The 19116-nt window shown below is 48.6% G+C and overlaps 1 protein-coding gene across 2 annotated transcripts; it reads left to right on the top strand.

Annotated features, from left to right (window-relative positions):
- Positions 1 to 12: 12 nt before the first annotated feature.
- On the top strand, positions 13 to 18381 carry SCARB2 (scavenger receptor class B member 2). Of its 2 annotated transcripts, XM_042026902.1 has the most exons (13): positions 14 to 186; positions 5000 to 5157; positions 8823 to 8970; positions 10102 to 10290; positions 10987 to 11078; positions 11323 to 11442; positions 12268 to 12446; positions 12623 to 12741; positions 14379 to 14452; positions 15250 to 15301; positions 15933 to 16091; positions 16225 to 16295; positions 17438 to 18381. In XM_042026902.1, the coding sequence occupies exons 1-12, from the start codon at positions 70 to 72 to the stop codon at positions 16252 to 16254; spliced, it is 1437 nt and encodes a 478-aa protein (XP_041882836.1). In that variant the 5' UTR covers positions 14 to 69; the 3' UTR covers positions 16255 to 16295; positions 17438 to 18381. The 2 variants fall into 2 exon arrangements, with proteins under 2 accessions (XP_041882835.1, XP_041882836.1); XM_042026901.1 differs by lacking the exon at positions 16225 to 16295 and having other exon boundaries at positions 13 to 186.
- Positions 18382 to 19116: the final 735 nt, after the last annotated feature.

The following is a 19116-nucleotide window of genomic DNA, read 5'->3' on the forward strand; positions in this document are numbered from 1 at the left end:
CCCCCGGAGCCCGCCCGGCCCCGGAGCCAAGGCCGGCCCTGCTCGGCGGCAGCAGCAGCAGCCATAGCCATGAAGTCGCTGTGCCTCGTCACCGTGGGGGTCCTGGCCATGACGCTGCTCATCGCCAGCATCTCCTTGCTGGTCGCGCACGTCTTCCAGACGGTGGTGGATCTGCAGGTGAAGCAGGTAAAAGCATTACCGCCTTCCCGTCCCGGTCCTTGTTTACCGGTTTATTCCCTCTGAAAATAGCCGAGGGAGGGAGGGAGGGAGGGAGCTGGCTCCCTCCTTGCAGCAGCTGTGGGTGGGTGGGTAGGCAGGAGCATCCCTGGGCTGTGAACCCCCCCCCCCCCCCCGGCCAGCACCACCTGGCTGGGCTGGGGCTCAGAATGGAGCTCAGGCTGCCCTGGTCCCTGGGCTGGGTAAGAATTGGGTGCGGATGGGTAAAAATGCGTCCTCTTGAGGCAGCTTTGCTGGCTGTGGGGCAGCACCTGTAGCGAGGAGCCCTCTCCAGAGCAGCATCAGCTGAGGGAAGCAGTGGACACCTAAAGCACCCCTTCTTTTTGCTGCCTCTGTCCTAAATTGCTTGCAGCCTTCATACTTGTTCTGCTGCTCCATTTACTGCTGCCTCTGGAGCACAGCCAGTCGTGCTGTGGGCTGGAACACGTGGTATCTCTCAGTTCCCCAGGCTGGGTGATGGCAGTGAGGCATTTCACCCTGTTGTTCCACACTTGGGGACACCCATCCTGGCATTGCTCTGGGTGCAGAGGCCTGCACTGTTCCTGCTCTGCCTAAGCTTTTGTTTCTCTCCCAGAGTGGCTCTGTGCATTTATCTAGTGGTCCAGTGAGAAGGGTCAACTTGTTAGTAACTCCTTTGGAATTCCTTTGTAAATGAACAGTTGTTTATCTGTCTATCTGAGGAATATCATCTTAGTTCTTATTCTGACAGAGAAACCAGCAATGCTAACCAGTGAAGGGGATTTGACCAGTGCTGTTGTCTAGCTGGTGACCAGATCACCTAACCTGTGATCTCCTAACCTGTTCTTTCCTCTGGGCTGTTGACAGGGAGCATTTTCTACCCTGGAACCTGCGTTGTCTTAACTGAAATCAGATGGGTTTGGCAAGTGCGATTTTAGGTTGGGAGTGAGCCTACAGCAGGTTGTGGCACTTGGAAGTGCAGCTCCATGCCCCTCATCTTGGCTCTCCTTGAGAAGGAGTTTGCCATCCTCTGCATCCCAGAAGTTCTACTTCCAAGTGTGCTGTTCTTGCCGGAGCAGTGGGGTGGAAGCAGTGGTTTGGAGCAGGACTGTCGGGAATTAGGCGTGATCCTCCTTACGCGTATTATCTCCTGGCTGCCTGCTCCTTCCCCACAACAGTGCCTTATGTAAGAGCAAGTTGGTATTCGCTCAGCAGGGCTTTCAGTAATGCAGGATAAAGTTTCCAGAGCTCAGTCTTTTCCTGCCTGCTGCTCTCCAGCTCGTGCTGGCACACATCTGGATTGCAGGGAGTGAGGCATCCGGCTCTCCGCGAGAGCTGCCAAATCCCTGCTGGCCTTCTCTAGGAGCCACGCACCCCCAGACTGGGGAAGTGCAGCTTTCAGCCCCAAAGCAGGGTGCTCCCAGTCACTCTGCTGAGCTGGCTTCTTTCTATATTTTCTTTACCCCACATGAGCTTTCCCTCATTTGTGTGTAGTCTGGAAAGCTGCTGTCTCTTGTGTAACCGTGTGTAGCTTAGAGAATCTTGTGCAAATAGACTAATGTTAATTTGCCTTTGAAATGGGGCAAGACCCAAGCTTTTGCAAGGAGTTGCTGTTCCTTTGAGGGCTTTCCAGCCGTCCTGAAATGGAGCTGCCTCACAGTGAAGGGCTGCCTTTGCAGTCTCAAGTGCAGCTGGAGTGGAAAGCTGTATTTTGGAGCAGCTGAGGCACCTGTGCCTCCAAACCCAGCACCTGTGAACCGCTGAGGATGGCTCTGCTTTCACAGGGGGTTGTGTGCAGCAGCCTTTCCAGCCAAAGGCAGGATCTGGGATACAGAGAGGGTGTGGGAAGAGTGGGAAATCCAACCTGCTTGTCAGACTTCGCATCCCCTTGAAAATCAGTGGGCAGATGTGTTGTGACAAGAACCGTGGCAGCACTTTTCCCAGAAGGCATTCAAATCTCATCAACTTATTCTTTATTTGCCATTTTATTGTGTTTTTGTGAACTAAACATGCCATCCCAATCAGATGGCCAAAACCTGTTTGTTACCAGGCCCTAGCACCTGAAACTCCAGAGAGTCATGGGAAAAGACTTATAATGAACAAGGATGAATCTCCCCTAGGAGAAAGGCCTTCCCAGCTGCCAGTGCTTGTGCTCTTTGATGAGTAGATGCTTGCATTTTTATTGCCCTAGGTGTGCAGTTGATGAATATAACCTAATATTTTATTTATATAAATATATATAACAAATCTTTGAGCTATGCTCCTAATTTCAAACTCCGAGGTCAGTCAGTCCTTTGGCCCAGGTGTTTCCTTCATGCCACATCCCTTATGCTGTTAATTTTAGAAAACACTTCGTCTTCAAACCCTTTGAAATTCCACTGGACTTGTCGCCAGCCATCTGTTGGGCTGAGGTGGCTGGTGTGTTTCAGGCCCAAAGGGACAAGGAAGATGTTTTCTCCTTTGATGTATTCATCATTGTCATTTTTTACTGCTGTTGTTTAATGCCAAATACTGGAGCTCTCAGCAGGTTTAGTATGAAGGCCTAGCTGAAGGATCCATTGGGATGCTCCTTTGGGTCAGGGCATTCCCAAGGTGTGGGAGTAGAGAGGTCTGTTCATGCTGGTCTGAACATTTACCCCATCACCTTAACAAGTTGTGGTTCAACTCAGTCACAGATGAACACATAAAAGTACATCTTGGAATTATAATATTTAGGAGTTCCAGAGGTAAAAAAAAAAAAAAAAAAATTAAATTTTCTGTGTAGGTTTCAAAAATGTTCAGTACCATTTCCCACTCCCACCATCACTGCCACTAACAGTTATATTTGGGAGGGAAAGCTCCCTTTTTATTTCCTGTGTGTAAAGCACAGTCAAGGCAAGGAAACAGCAGCAAATGAGAGAGCTGTGAGTTCAGGGCTGGCTGATAAATCCAGTCAGCAGGAAGGATGCTTTGGAACACTGGAAGTGAGCGTGGGCTCCACGTGGAAAAGAGGAGCACTGATATCACTGTAATATCATGCGATAGACTGAAATATCCCTGGTAACATTTGGTGAAAATCACAAGAAAAGAGCTTACCATGTTTCATTATTTGACAGTTTTTGGGAGTCTCTCTGAATCCAGCTCAGAAGTTTGTGAATCTGGGTTTGCTGTCACTGTAGAGAGCTATAAATAGGCACTTAATTTCTGTGGGAGATCCACATTGTGGCATGCAGATCCAAGAAATAGATGTGGAATGAGTATGACCAGGGAATGGGTCTCCTTGGCATACATCATAAGAAAACTGGATCAAGAGCATCTGGCTGCGTAGGAAATTGTGCATATGAGGTGTTGGTAGTTCCAGAGAAATGCTCCAAACTCCTCAAGCATGTCTGAAACACATTAATTTTTGAGCTGTGCACGGAATACGTGGGTTTTAATCCTATGGGGAAAGCAGGCTGCAAGTGCAAAGTGCCACCAGCTGGGCTGGCTCTCACTGCCACTCAGCATTACTCCTGCCGTGCCAAGCTCCTGCCAGTAAGTTTCTCTCTGAAACAGCCTTCTCTTTATCTCATCCTTCAAAATTAAAGTCTACATTGAGAGAAAACAGCTCCTTAAGAGGGAAGGCCAAGAATGAGTCCTGAGGCAACTGTGGCTGATAAGACCCCATAAACATCCACCACGAGCTGGCAGCTGTCCAGCCTGCCCTGATTCTGAGCTTCCACTCACAATATTTGACTTGTTTGCTCAGAAGAATAAAAAGAATGAGTGTGTATGAGACCCATTTGATTGCAAATCATTCCCCTCCTCCGTTTCTTCCACCCACAGGTGATGTGGTTTTTAAAGACAGAGTTTTCTTTGTGTTTATTCCTGAAAATTCACTCTGCCAGCCAGATTTCTCTTTGTGACCACTGAAGCAGTTCCAGTGTTACAACTACATGAAAAGCCTTGACTTTGGCAGTGGGGATGCTTTATAGGTGGAGTGAATTTTACCTGAAACAGGATAGCAATAAAGTGAGAGATTGAGACCTCTGTTATGGAGGTCTGTGTGACAGCTGTGCTTGTGACTTTCCATATAACATGTATATACTGATAAGGGGTATCACTGAGGTAAGGGAATTAGTGTTTCATTTCTCAAGTGCTTCTGCTATAAAAGAATGATTTATAGCTTGATTACAAAATAGACTGACAGACCATTGTGCTGACACTGCTGTAGGAAAGAAGTTAAAGACAGAGGGCAAACAATCTTTCCCGTATTCCAAGACCTTGGAAAGGCACAGACCCTAGAGCGCCTACCTGAAAGAAATTTGTCACTCACAGTTTTTCTCACAGACCGCTGAAAAACAAAGTCCAATTGCTTTGGAGGCAGAATCTCACAGCTGTGTTAGAATCTGACATTCTTGGGCAACGAAATCATCAAGGCCAGGACTCTCTTGGCCTCCCACTGTTGAGTTACACTTTTATCTGTAACGTTGGCACGTTTTGTGGTGTCTTGCACCAGGTGGAGGTTTTTACTGGTGCAGGAAAAGAGACAGGATTGCTGAGTAATAGCTGATCAGTCTCCATTCTGAAAAATGTCAGGCACCATTGCCTGTGGGGAGAAGAGGAACTACAAACCAACCAACTTTACCCCTGGGCTGTGGTCAGGAGAGCAGGTGCCTATGCTGGTTGATATTGAGTGAGCTGTTTCAAAGTAAAGTAGATCTAGAATTGTGGTCTTGAGTCTTACTGCCTGTGCTTGTTCCCAAGGCATGGAAGTCCTCTCTTTCCTGTCAGTATCATGCAGCATCATAGCATCAGCAGCTGATCTGCCTTTCTCTTGTTTCAGGGAACAGTACTGAAGAATGGCACGGAAACCTTTGAGGCCTGGGAGGACCCTCCCCCCCCAGTCTACATGCAGTTCTACTTTTTTAATGTGACAAATCCTTTGGAAGTGCTCCAAGGGGCTACTCCTCTCGTAGAGGAAATAGGACCATACACCTACAGGTACGACCCTTTCAGTTGTTCCACACTTCACAAAAGCTGTGCTGTGTGAGGAAGCCAAAATGTGGGATCCAGAACATTTGGGATCCCGTTCTAGGAGAAAATCTAGGTGCTAATGTGTGAGGGCAGGTTTATCCAGGGGAGCGCGGTCACAGCCCACACAGACAGCACTGACGCTTGCAACTGGTTTCAGACGAAGGCAGCGACTTCTGTCAGATTTTGGGCAAAGCTGTGGTGGTGTGCTGCTGTTCTTCAGCTGCTGAACACAGCGATGCGGTTGCACCCTGGCCTGTTGTCTTGTGAGTTGGGTGATGTTTGGGAGGCTGGGGAGAGGAATGTTGCACAAAAGTGTGACTCACGCACACTCAGCAATTGATTCCTAGCTGGAGTTGCACAATCCACATGGGTAGAATGTGGCCAGAAAAACACAGTGGTACTAAAAGGGTCTTCCTGAGCCAACCCTCACTGAAAAACCTGCTTAGATTTTAGACCTCTCATTTTTACTGATGGATTTACTAAGGCCACGTGCAGCATTAGATATTGTCCAGCCCCTAGAGCTATCTTGTGTGGCATGGAGAGATTTTTAAAGTCACCTTACAAACGAGTTTTCCTTTAGAGCTGTGTTCTGCTCAGCTGCCTGCAGCCCTGTAAACCAGGAGCAGGCCTGTGGCAGGAAGGGTTGTAGTCTTGGGAGTTCTGGCATTATGAGGAATTCTATCACCATGGCAAAAAGGTGGATTCCTCAGTGTCAGCCTCACTTGTGGTCACAGGCTCATCCAGGCCAGGCAGTGGCTCAGTGCCAGAAGGAGTTGTCTTTACCTAAGCTTCAGAATGATCAGAATCTGTTAGTATTTGAAAAAAATGCTGGAATGAAAGCAAGAGCCTTTGTGGGAGCCTTAATTTTTGCATTATCTCTTGCCTCTCAGTTTCCTTCCTCCCACACCTCAGCTTTGCTTCTCCTTCTGCCAACAATCCCTTCCCCTGTCTCCTCTGCATTCTAATCCTCTGTCTGTTTAGCCCTGGCAAACTCCATGTAGTACTTTGGTAAAATCCCTGCTATTACATGAGGCAGTAGAGCTGGAGAAAAGATACACAAGCTCTCAAGTTCCCAGGCTTTCCTTCAGGTGTGTGTGGTGTAACGCTGGTCATTAGTCAGCAATGTGTTCAGTCAGTTCTGTGTCAGGAAGGTAAATAGGATCAGCTCCAGGGTTTGCAGAGCTGCAGGGAACCACACAGGCTGGTATTCAGTCCTCTTTGCCAGCTTCTTCTTTTCCCTTTCCTTAGCTCCGAGTCTCTCCTGGGTGTCACACGTAGCCTGGTTTGGGAAGCTGCACCTTGTCCATGAAGGAGCTCAGCAGGGTGGATGGGGCTGGGTTGGTCCCTGCCCCAGGGGAGGCCCAGCCTGAGCTGCTGGTTTGCTGGGAGAGAGCCTTTCCCTGCATCCCACGCCACAGGCTGGCTGCAGGTGGGTCCCCGACGCCGGCCCTCCCTGCAGTGTTCTTGGTGGTGACAGGGAGAGAAGGAAGGAGGCTGCACATTCCAGTTGTTTCTGGCTTGTTTGCTTAGCCTGATTCTGGCATGTCTGGACAGGATTCCCCTGTGCTCTGCTCTGTCTGATAGAGGAAGGAGGAAAAGTTAGGAAGTGGAGAGCTCTCTTCCAGCAGGTTCCATAAGCCTTGCCTGGCTGTGCCTGCAGCAGGCTGTCAGCACTGGGCGGGGAGCAGAGGAGGCTGTGGGAGCACAGGGAGCAGGAAGGGATGTTCCAGCCTTACTGCACGCTCCAGCCAGGGAAGAAACGTCCAGTTGGTTTCACAGGCCCTGTGTAGCAAAGCATTGAAGACTCATTTGGCTTTAGCATGTGAGAGAACATCTGAAATGCCTTCACATGAAGTGCATGGCTCTGTGCTTTTATAAAACAGCGTGTTTGGGGAAAGGCTGGGAGTGAACTGGGCCAGACAAGCAGAGGAAAAAAATCCAGTCACTGACAGGGAGGAGGTGGGAGGGCTCAAGAGAGTCTCTTCCTGCAGCTCAGAGTTTTCACCAGCATACATTGTAAAGCACTCGAGGCAGATTCTGTACCAAAACCATGTTGGTTTTAAATCCTGGAAGTTGAACTGGCAGCATGTAAAGTAAGTAATTACAAAGTGCAAGCTGCTTATCTGCCCAAGCCTGCTGACTCCCAAAGAACACTGGAATATTGTCTGGTCTTGCACGCATTTACAGCTTTTTAACTCTAACATCGTAGAGCCTCCTGCTCGTATCCCTCATCAGGGAGTATTATTTTCCTCTGCAGAGCTGGAGAGGTGTCTCAAGTTACTCCTGGTCTATTTTAGGAAGGCATTTCACAGCTGTCCATTTCCATCCCCTCAGTTCCAGCCCTGGGGTATAAAATAGATTGCTGTCCAAGAGGCCCTTGGCAAGTCAAGCTGGAAGTGTTGTCAGACCAAAATGTTCCTGGGTGGCAGGGATGCCGGGGAGCGGTAGAGACACTTTTGGGTAAGGAAGATGGGAAGTGGCTGGTTTCTAATAACAGTAGTTTCACAGGCCTTTCCAGTTTGCTGTAGATTTGAAAGCTGAACCAGCGTAATGCAGCCTGTTGTGTGAAGCTGCACTGATGGATCCAGGGCAGCCAGGACAGAATCTCAATCTGAACTGAATGCAGGACATCAGGGTACAACATCTGGCAGAACGATTCTCCCTCACGTCTTGTGACTTGAAATTTGCCCAGGCAAATGTCAAAGTCAGCAGCCTTCTGAGTAACTGCAGGCTGAGGAAATAGGGAGAATTTCACCTCATGTGTGGGCCAGGTGGTGAGCAGCCCGCCTGCCGTTTCCCTTTTGGGCTTTGCTGGAGACACGTGTATGTCAGCCTCTTCTGCACAACTGCATAAGCCTGGTTTGTAAAGTGCTAGTGGTAATGAAAATTGAGTAGTGCTCTCCTTGCATGTGTTTCAGGGTAATTAAGATCTGACTTTCTCGTCGGGCCAGCAGGTAGCATTTCATGTTGCTTGCCAATTGGACTGGTTTGTCAGCAATCCTGAGTTTTATCCTGCTGTCTGAGTGCTTAGACAGGAACAGCAGCAACCTCCCAGGCCATGGGTAGTGAACAGCAAAAATTCAGTTGAATTTCTGTCGTGCCCAGGATTCCTGCTCGAGAAGTAAAGGAGGAGAACTAAAATGAGGCTTGTTCTGTGGTCATGTCACATGTAGGCCCCAGTGCCGAGTGCTCTGTAGCCAGCAGAAGGATTCTGGCGGGTTCTTAGGTCAGTGAGAGACACGCAGCCTGCATCTTTCTGGGGGTGAATTTTGCCTGCAGCAGAGGCAAAAGTTTCATTTTCAAGGACTTCAAGGGCAGTCTCATATATGGTGGCTCTAAATCCTTCTGAGCTGTCTGAAATTGTTGTCCTTCCTTTGAGGTTTTTAAAGACAAGGCAAAATTATGAAGTGCAATTAACACGTGGGGTGGCATTTTTGGAAAGGCCCCATGAGGTCTGACTCAGCTCACACTGACACAGTGGGGAGTTCATGTCAGTGAGGGAATCAACTTCGAAAGAACTGAAAATCTCACCCTTTATGTGCTTTAAGCAGTAGAACAGCCGTAAGTTAATTGCAGTTAATGCTGTGTGTACTTAGTTTAACTTGATTAGAGAACAAACTCTTGTCTTTCAGGGAATACAGGCCAAGAGTGCACATCCAGTTTTTGGACAATGGAACCAAAGTGTCTGCTCTAAACCCAAAGACTTACGTATTTGAACCTCAGAAGTCAGTGGGAGACCCTGAAGTGGACCTGATCAGGACAGTAAATATTCCTGCAGTGGTGAGTTCTCCTTCATTCCTGCTTGGAATTCATCTTGACACACTTCAGCACGAGTAGCATGTTGCTTCATCCTGACTCCCCCTTTATAGTAGATAAATGTGATGGAAGAATGAGAGGGGCAGCTCATGTCCTGGGCAGATGCTGGTCTCAGTTTGGGGCTTCACTGTTGTGGGGGTTTTGTTTTGTTCCTCCCTCTCCTCACACCTCTGCAGTGTTAGTGCCTTCCTCTGGTGCTAAGAGATCACACACTCTACAGGGATGAGGAGAAATCAGGCTTGCTGAGCTTCCAAGAGTCCATGAAACCAGGAAATTATTGATGTCAAATGCCTAGGAGGAACTCTGGCTTCTGCGTGAAGAAGTTAGGAGTGGTTGGGGTTATTTTGTCAAAATTGGAGAAGCTGCCTCCAAGTCTGCTTCTCAAACTGGAAAGAAACTACAGCAGAGCAGTTGCAGATGGAGCTGAATGAAAAGGACCTCTCAGAGTAGAATTAAAGTTAGAAATGCACCCCCAGACTGTGCTAGGTGAAAGAGAGTCTCGTTGTGGTGATCACAGGCAGATAGCATGAGAAGAAGCAGATCCAAAGGTGTCACAGCTTCCAGAGGCAGTCAGGCTGTACTCCAGCACAGGGAGTGTGAGTCAGCCTTTACTCTCCATCCTGGTTTAATTTCAATTGCAGGGTACATTCATTTCAGCTTTTTCCCTAGCGTTTCCAAAAATGCCTGATTTTATCAATGAGTACAGAAATGCCCTGTATATAGCAGTAGATAGGACTCAGCTTCCTGAAAGTTGCAGACAATACAGACACTGTATTTTCAATTCCTCCCAGGCATCTCGTGGTGGTAAGGATTATCTCTCCTTCAGATTTTTGGCTGTGATGTACTGTAACAGGCAGTATGAGAAGAACCACAGGTTGGTTAGCCCAAAGAAATGCCCTTCTTTTGTTATGACCTCTTTAAATTCATGCTGTAAACCCACTTGTCAGCTAGAAAGGAAATAAACGTCATTACAGTTTGCATCTTGGGGAAATGAATGTGTGTGTGTGTGGTGCAAAGTGTCTGTGTGTGGATGCAGCTGATCATTTATTCCCCATGAAATCTGACCATCGCTCCCTCATTGCAATGCCCTGGCAGACTGCCATGGAGTGGACCAGGTCGACCCCTCTGCAGTTTGCCACAGAGGTGCTGCTGCTTCTGTACCAGGAGTCCCTGTTCACAGTCCGCAGCGTCCATGAGCTGCTGTGGGGCTACAAGGACAGGCTGCTCTCCACCATCCACGTGCTGCATCCCGAGATCGACCCTGTCTTCGGGCTCTTCAACAAGGTAACTGGGTGGCCACGCCTGCTGGTGCTTTCCCTGAGGAACGATGGCACTGCTGCGGGGTGTGGGCTGTGAGAGGGGTGTGCCTGGACTGAGCCAGGAGGTAGGGATAGCAAAGGCGTGCTCCCTCTTCAGTTTGCCTGCATCTAGGCACTGGATGGGAGGTATGGATAAGCTTTCCAAGGACAACCCCCTCCACTATTTTGGGTGTTTGCTTGAATAACATGGGCTTTGTGGGGCCACTTGTGAAAACTGTTAGAAAAACGCCCTGATTTCCTTAGTAATTGACTGAAATTGGATGTTATTTCTGTGCTGCAGCCATTCCTGGCTTCCACAGTGTTTCTGGTCATTTTGGGCTGTGGGGAATCCTTGCTTCTTGGAGATGTCTGCAGTGCTGAGGTTATTTCTGTGGGATTATTTTCTTCCTGAGGGCTCTTTATTCAGGGGCAGCTCTCAAAGGGAGAAAAGGCTCATGTGGAGTTGTATTTCCTGCAGTTGGGAGGTGTAAGGCTCTTGCCTGGTCACTTCCACCTCGTTCCTATACAAGGTGGAGTTCAATGAACTGCACAGATCTCGGGGGCAGTCCGTCATTCCTGGGGTGGATTTGGGGTAGTGACAACTTCAACTCCACCCCATTGCAGTGCCTTTGCCAGGTGCTACAGAATGAGTGGAGCCACTGAAAACTGTATCTGTTTGCAGATGAACGGAACTGATGATGGAGAATATGTTTTCCTGAGTGGGGAAACAAGCTACCTGAACTTCTCCAGGATTGTGGAGTGGAAAGGAAAAGAGTAAGTTTTTCAGAGGACTGTTGCCTCTGTCAGAATCTGCCCCTTGCTTGCCTGGTGCCTGTTTAAAGAGACTGTAGGTGCAGTTTAAACCCATTTCAACCCCTCTTCCTGTTAGCAGAGCTGAGGCAAGAGGAATCAGCACTGTACAGGTCTGATTCCCATTTGCTTAGGCCGGGAGCTGGCATTGCCTGACTGCTGCTTGGAGATCTTTTAGCCCTTGCTCTCTTTGTTTCCCTTTCTTGAGGTCCTTGAGCTGGTGGACAACAGAGACATGTAACATGATCAATGGCACAGATGGGACATCCTTTCACCCGCTGATCAACAAAGATGAGAGCATCTACATCTTTTCTTCTGATTTCTGCAGGTAAGGAGAGGACAGTGTTGCTCAGACTTTAAAGCAGAGCATTTATGTGCATTCCTCTTGAGCTGTCACGTTAGGCTGGTGGTTCTCCTCCTGTGATTTCATTTAACAGTAGCAGTGTCCTGCATTCATTCGTGGTGGGAAGGATGAGTTACAGAAAAAAAACCTCCCAGTCTGCAGCAAGTTAAGGATGTGTTATTTCAAAATGAAGATTTGTGAGGGAAAAATCTGGAAGAAAACCAGAAGGACAGACTGCAGCAGCAAGGCTAGTAATGAGGGGAACTGAAGGATTTATGTGAACTTTCCTTAAGCTTCTTGCCTCCAAAGTCTTCCTCTGTGCTGTGCTTTTTTAGAGAACCCAGGTTGCCCTCTTCAGAGATTCATGACTTTACATGATACTGTCTGAAATGTACCAAGAAAATCTTGGTGTTTCCTTCCTTACCTAATGCCTTGTCTCCCCTCTTGCTGATTTCCCGGTGTGTGGAGAAGAAAACCAATCTGAAATTATTTAAATCAATACAGATGGGTGTTAGGCGAAATTCAGGACGTGCCAGATTGCTCTGTCTTCCACAACCATGTTCCTTTCCTGGTCCCTCTCAGCAGAGGTACCAGCACTTACACAACATGCAATAGTGATATGGGGACCGTCTGTTTTGTGCAGCAGCAGGATGATGAGATGTGTGTTTGCTGATCAGAGCCTATTAAATTCCATACAGAAGGTGTTGGGAATGCAAACCGGGGCCGACACACAGGCATCAGCAGGGAGACACGTGCAGCTGGCCCCGGTGTGTGCTGCAGCCTGACACACCTGGCTCTGCTTCCCTGCAGGTCCCTGTTCCTGGTGTACGACAGCTCGGGAGCCGTGGCCGGGGTGCCCACGTTCCGCTTCGTGCCCTCCTCCATGGTGTTTGCCAACACCTCGGTGAACCCCGCCAACGCCGGCTTCTGCGTGCCCGCCGGGAACTGCCCCGGCACCGGCGTGCTCAACGTCAGCGTCTGCAAGCAGGGTACGGCCGAGCTGCAGGGCCGTGAGGGGCTTGTCCCAGAGACACTGGGGGTTTGTGGCTCCACAAGGGGCCCTTCCCTTCTCTGTAAACGGCTCAGAGCTGTGAGGTCTTCAAAGGCTTCCCTGAATCCTGCTCGGCCTTTTTTTAGGTGGTGACTTGGTGCTTTTGCATTCCAGGTGCTCCAATATTTCTGTCAGCTCCACATTTTTACCAGGCAGATCCAAAGTTTATAGAAGACATAGAGGGCATGCATCCCAGAAAAGAATACCATGAGACATTTCTGGACATCAATCCTGTAAGTGCAGCCTTTTTTCAAGGGTTCTGTAGGTGAATGGATCCAAGCACGTGGGTTTAGGTCACCTCCTTGGATGGTGTGTACTGGCGTAGTCCCATTGACCTCAGGCAATCTGTACTAGTTCCACGATGCTGGATGGAGTGGGAGATCCCTTTGGGTCAGCTGTCCTGTCCCTGTCCCCTCCCAGTTTCCCACACACCCCACCCACTCACTGGCAGGGCAGTGTGAGAAACAGAAAGGGCCTGGAGGCTGTGCAAGCACTGCTCAGCAATCACTGGAACATCCCCGTGTTACCCACGCTGTTTTCATCACAGTTCCAAAACACAGCCTCCTACCAGCTGCTGTGGAGGAAATTAATTCTCTCCCAGCTAAAACCAGTACAGCAGTGATGTCTACACCCCCACATATAAATGTGGGTCGAGGGAAGGAGCACAATCACGAGCTGCCTGGTTTACAGAAACAGTGCTGTGACTCATTGGGCTGTTATGTGCAGCTAAAGCGGGAGGAAATTCCACAGCTCCTCTCCTAAGGTCCAGTGCAGATCCTGCTGTGTGGTGTGTACCAGGTTCTTCCTGCTTTCTCACAGTTCTCATTCTTTCACTTTTACTTGATGAGATTGACATGATGAGATGTTTCCTTCCTTTCTCCACAAATAGCAGCTGCTAAAGCACTGGGACTGTTAAACAAGTTAGGATGTTGGTTAGCTTGGCAGGCTAATGCCACTTCGCTTGCTTTAGCCGGATTATTAACAGGTGTTGGTTCAGTAAGGCAAACTACACTGCAAAATAGAGCTGCTGTTGATTTTTTTGTTGCTAGCACATGGACATGGATGTGAGGATTTTGATAGAGTGTCTTGTATGAATTTGTCTGATCATTCAAAATCCATTCATGCCCACATTAAGGAATTACAAACAAACTTGTCAAAATTGCATGAAGAATCAGAATCTGATTGGCTCAATAGTTTGTTTGGCAATTGGCAAATTGCAAGATAGATCAAAAATCTGCTTAAAATCAGATGCCTGATCCTATTGGTTATTTTTTGCATCCTGCTCATGGTGCCGTGTTTATTGTCTTTTATGCAAAAGGCTCTACAAAAGTCAATAAACGTGGTCTTTGTAATACAAAAACAAAAGGGGGGACCTGAGGAGACTGACAGCTGGACTGACAATCTCACAGAGTCAGACCTGAAACCAGTCAGAATTTACCCGTGAGGATATTACAGTGGAATTCTGCAGCTGTAGTAAAACCCACAGAGAAGGCCAAGAAAATAATCAGTGAGAGAAGATGTTCTGGGTACAAGGGGAGGATGTTCTTGTTATGGGACATTGAGAGAGTGTACAAGGAAGAACTTGTGGATAACATGCAGCAAGGATACCTTTGCTTGTATAGCTGGTTGTTTACTGCCTGAGTGGTCACTGTTTGTTAGACAGCCTTGGCATTGTTTGCTAAGCAGCCAATCTTAAATTAGGCCACAGCCACTGTGAAGAGGTATAAGAATAGCAGTAGAGAAAACACAAAATCTTTCGACCTTTCTCGACCATGGATTATGACTAGTGTGGCTTTTATGTCCACCTCAACTACAGCCACATTGATTTGTTTTTTTGACACTTTATTCCTTTATCTCCTTAAATCCCCAGCTGACGGGGCTCGTCTTGCGGGCAGCCAAGCGGATGCAGGTCAACGTTCACGTCCGAAAATTACCTGAATTTTTGTGAGTGTTCTCTGCTGCCGGGTGGGCGTTTCAGATCTCAGCTGATACTCAGAATGAATTTTTCTGCAGTGTTCGGATAGAATATGGGTTGGAGAGAGGAAGTGTGAGAGAGAAGTCCAATCCAATCTCAGTTTGAAGGGGCAGTATCCTCTCCTCTCATCAGACTCTGCAGTTCCACCTGCAGAGTAAAGAATGCTGTATGGTAGCTACTCTTCCTGCTCAGCTGCAGGGCTGATGTTTGTTTATTGGCACAGCTTGGCTGTAATAACTAAAATAGAAGTATTTTATCTGCCCAGTCCCCTTGCGAGAGCCAGTGATGTTCCTTCAGGCTTGTTTCCCAGTGCCCAGGAGCCGTCACAGTAACACAGCTGCTGCCTGAGCTGGGATTCCACATGTGCCAAATGTTGGGGGATTTTTGCTCCTGTGCCTGTGTTGCTTGGACAGTAGTTCTGTGTTTTACAAATAGGAGTAACCTTCCACATTAGCTTAGCTCAATTCCTGCTGCCTGGCACAAATCTGTCACTTAGTAACGAATGAGCCCCAGATGGATCCCTGTCTTTCAGTGCCCACCAAGTCCCAAAATATGCCCTGCTCCCAAACCAGAATTTATCCATCCTGGAGATGGAGATTGTCCTACTCCAGCAGGGAGGTGAAAATCCACAGCCAAAAGGAACAGCCCAGGGGTTTTTTAGGGACACTTTCCTTGTTCATTGTTGTTGTATAATCTGTCTTCAGAACCCTCAGGTTGAAACTTTCCAAACCCATAATTTTTTATTATTGCTTTTTTTTCCATGCAGTGAAACAGGCAACATCCGAACACTGATTTTCCCAGTGATGTATATAAATGAGGTAAACGGTTTTGTTATGTCTTTCCAGCACTGTGGCATGTTAATGCTTGTAAAAATACCCTCTGAGCTAGCCAGAAAACAAAATGCTGATTTTCTTGTTGTTTTGTACAGTGATAGACAGGAAGCTGTTGCTGTTCCTTAACTGACACCCTTCTGCTGCTTGTTGTAGGGTTAAGTTCAGCCCGGCCAAACACTCTTAAGTCAGACATTCCTTTTAAACTCAAAGGAGTTGGCCATGAGGAAAAGGGCTGCTCAGACAGAGGCAGGACTTCAGAAGATCACACCTTTTTTTGAGTCATCTGTTGTCAATATTCCTGTGCTGTAGTTGGATCACTGAATTAACTGGATGCAGGGGGGACTAGTTTTGATGACATACACTGTTTTTCCAGGCTTGTATTAGTCCATTCCTAAACCAAAAGTTAAAAATCCCTGTTTTCCTTTGAAATACAGACTAGGTGATCCTTCTGGCCCCTGGAAGAATTTTTAGGGGGAAAGTATGCCAGGAGGCAATGAAGCAGTGGTTGAGAGTTGCGGGAGTGTTGTTTCCCTGCCCTTCACAAAAGTGATCTTCTAGAAAGCACAGAAATAAATAAACCTTTTTTTTTTCCCCCCTTCATCTCTCTCTGCTCCAGAGTGTTCTGATTGACGAAGCATCTGCCAGCAAACTCAGGCATGTCCTGCTAGAAGCCAGTGTTGTGACTGGGATCCCCTTTGTGATCATGGCTCTGGGGATAGTTTTTGGGATTGTTTTCATTGTGCTGGTGTGCAGGTCCCGGGGGATAAGTGAAGAGGTAAGCAGCACTCAGATTTGACTTTGCTTGCTGTACATCTGCCTGCATTTGATTTTTCTTGTGGTTAATTTTACCATTTGGTGTCTTTCTGCACGTGTTTTTATTTTGTTTTTGTTGGAAATGACCTTTCTAGGGAGGGGAAGTTTTAATAGACTCAGAATAAACGCGCCAAAGCAAAGGAGCGGAGTTAATCTGAGAAGCCTGGTAAGGCAGGTCCTGTCTCTGTGCCCAATTCCCTTGCCAACAGTAGTGAAATAAATCAGCCTGTCTAGAGGACCCTGAAGGATAAGATGCAAAAGCTCCACCATATTTGAGGACAGATTTAGTTGGTGTCAGTGTTCTCAGCAGAACTGCGTTGTGGCAGTGGATTATTTTCCAGAATCAGAATGCAAATTTGTGGCCAAAGAACAGATGAATTGCACAGACAGCAGCAGCAGAAACTGTTCTCCAGTATTCTTTATTTACAAGGCAGCTTGTAAATCTGTTTATGAGAAGTTCTGTCCCACATGACACGCTGGCATAAAGGTGCTTGTCAGGGCGAAAGCTGACGCCAACCTTTCACCATAAAAGGGTTCAGATGACACCAAGCGTGGAGCCTTTGGCTAGAGGAATAGCCTGGGTTCTCTAGGAGGCTGTTTTCTCCTCATAGTTGCTGTGGGCTTACTGTGGTCTCATGTGTTTGATGTTCCCTAAATGCTGTCTTACAACTTCCCTCCGTGCCTGGGGGACTCCTGTGGATCAGTGGGTCCCACTGCCTCCCATCCCCATGTACTTCAGGGTCCTATGTAGGACAGACTGGTTCCCTTCCCCTTCCTCTCCCCCTTCTCCTCCCCCTCCCCCTTCCCCTTTCCCTTCCCCTCCCTGTCCCATCCCGTCCCTGTTATCAGCAGCTCAGCCAGGATGTCAATCTGTCCCACTGCCCAAGGCCTGACCCAGAAATTCCTGCCCCACCCTACATGCACAGCTTCACACTAGCTCTCTTGGATGTGCTGGAACACTCTACAGGGGTCAGAGTGACAAAGGGACACCTGCATTCCGTGCTTTTCCGACTTTGCTTTTGTTGCTTTTCTTGCAAACAGAGGTAATCCAGCAGTGTACAGCTCTTCTTGTGATCCCTGGGTGGTTCAGGCCTTCCCTCCTGTGTCAGGTGCTCCAGCAGGTCCCTGCCCAAGCTGCCACCCACCCTCTGGTGCTTTCTTAGTGCAGCCCTGGCTCTCTTAGAGGGAATTCTCCTTAGAAGTAGGAGCTTTTCCCTTCCCTGCTTGGAGTGTGGGCAGCCCAGCTTCCAGTGGTGGAAGGTCTCTCTCTCACGGCCACTTTAACTTGCTGTGGTTTTGTTCTTCCAGAGCACTGAAGAGGAGAGGTCCCCACTCATCAGGACGTCTTAGTAGATTTTCTTTACCCTGTGAGCTTGGAGAATAAACCATTAGAGCTGACCTAACACCAGCTGTCCCCTGTGGAGGCACGGTTGTGTCCAGCGTGACTTTTTGTGGGACAGAGGTGGAAGAGACTCTGCACTGTCAGCCAGGGAGGAGACTTTTTTCTCGCCAGCTACATTACAACTTTAAAACTCCGTTTTAAAACTGCTCCAGATCCTGCTTTTCTCAGCCTTGCCCTCTGTTTGTACCTGCGCTGGCAGCCACAGAGGATCAGAACCACTGGATGGGCGACCACAAGCCGGCCTGATTCCCTACAGGAGCGGCGCAGGTGGTGTTTGCAAGCAGCCTTGGCAATGTGGACGGCGTTCTGGGAATACAGCAGGCTCCTGGAGGGCCCTGGGACAGGGACAGATTGGCTGTAGGCCGGGTGGTGTCCTGTCTGTAACGTGCTGCGTGTCCTTACTGCGGTGTGCACCGAGTGTTTGTTATTCATGTCCCTGCTCCTGTCACAGCACATGTACAACTAATCCAGCCCAGAGCGGAGCTTTGCGCAGCGTCTGTAGCTCCAGTGCAACCGAGCCAGCGGCTGGAAGTGCTTTTCCATGCAAACCACCTAACTGTTCCCACTCTGCTCGTTAGCCAGGCTTTTCTCCTTCAGGTGTGGGGTTTGTTCTGCAGCTTCAGGCACCGCAGCTCAGCGCTGTTCTTGGGGTGGAGGGGACAAAGCTGGTGGGTGTTGTTGTGGGGGTTTGGTGGGAATGCAGACTTGGCATGTTTGGGATGAGAGTACCCCTCCGTGTTATGGACAGGGTCCTGAGAACTCCTGACACTTTTTTTACTTGTGAAACAGAAGCTTGTGTTAAAAGTCACAAAGGTTTCCCCCCCTCCCCGATTAAAAGAATATTCTCATCAAGGAATGTTTCCATAGATAGTGAAATACGTTCTTAAAATGTGTCGTTGTCTTCTAAAGAGGGGCACTGGCATTTGCTTTGTTTGGGCTTGGTTTGGGGTCTTTTTCTTGGCTGGTGCTCCGGTTTCTTCCCTGTGAGGGTGGTGAGGCCCTGGAATGGATTCCCAGAGAAGCTCAGGCTGCCCCTGGATCCCTAGAAGTGTCCAAGGCCAGGTTGAACGGGACTGGGAGCAATCTGGGACAGTGGAAGGTGTCGCTGCCCCAGGGCAGGGGGCGGAGCAAGATGGGCTTTAAGGTGCCTTCCAAACCTAACCCACCAGGGATTCTGTGATAGCACTGTCATCCCTTCTCCCTCTTACCCCAAGTGTTGTTTTCTGGGCAGCTTTCTGGGAATAACCCTGGGAAAACATTTTGGGGACTGGCTTTGCTCTGCTTTTCCTCAGGTGTTGCTGCTTTTCACAGCATCCTGGGATCCTTTGGGTGCAGGTAACACAGGAATGTGTCCGGGGCTGTTCGGAATGTCTCCAGAGAGACTCCACGACCTCCCTGAGCAGCTGTTCCAGCGCTCGGCCACCCCCATGGAAAAAAGCTCTTCCTCATGGCTGTGGGGTGTCTGTGGGAGTCGTCCCTGGGAACAAGCTGTGTGATCTCCCCTCCTGGCTGCCCGCCAGGTCCTACAGCGGGAACTGTGGTCCCCGTGCTGGGGAATCCAGGGAATGCCGCCAGGGGATGCAGG

This window comes from Corvus kubaryi, unplaced genomic scaffold (assembly GCF_017639235.1).
Source record: "Corvus kubaryi isolate FWS band 111438036 unplaced genomic scaffold, C.kubaryi_AGA036_p1.0 37292, whole genome shotgun sequence".
NCBI classification, from domain to species: Eukaryota; Metazoa; Chordata; class Aves; order Passeriformes; family Corvidae; genus Corvus; species Corvus kubaryi.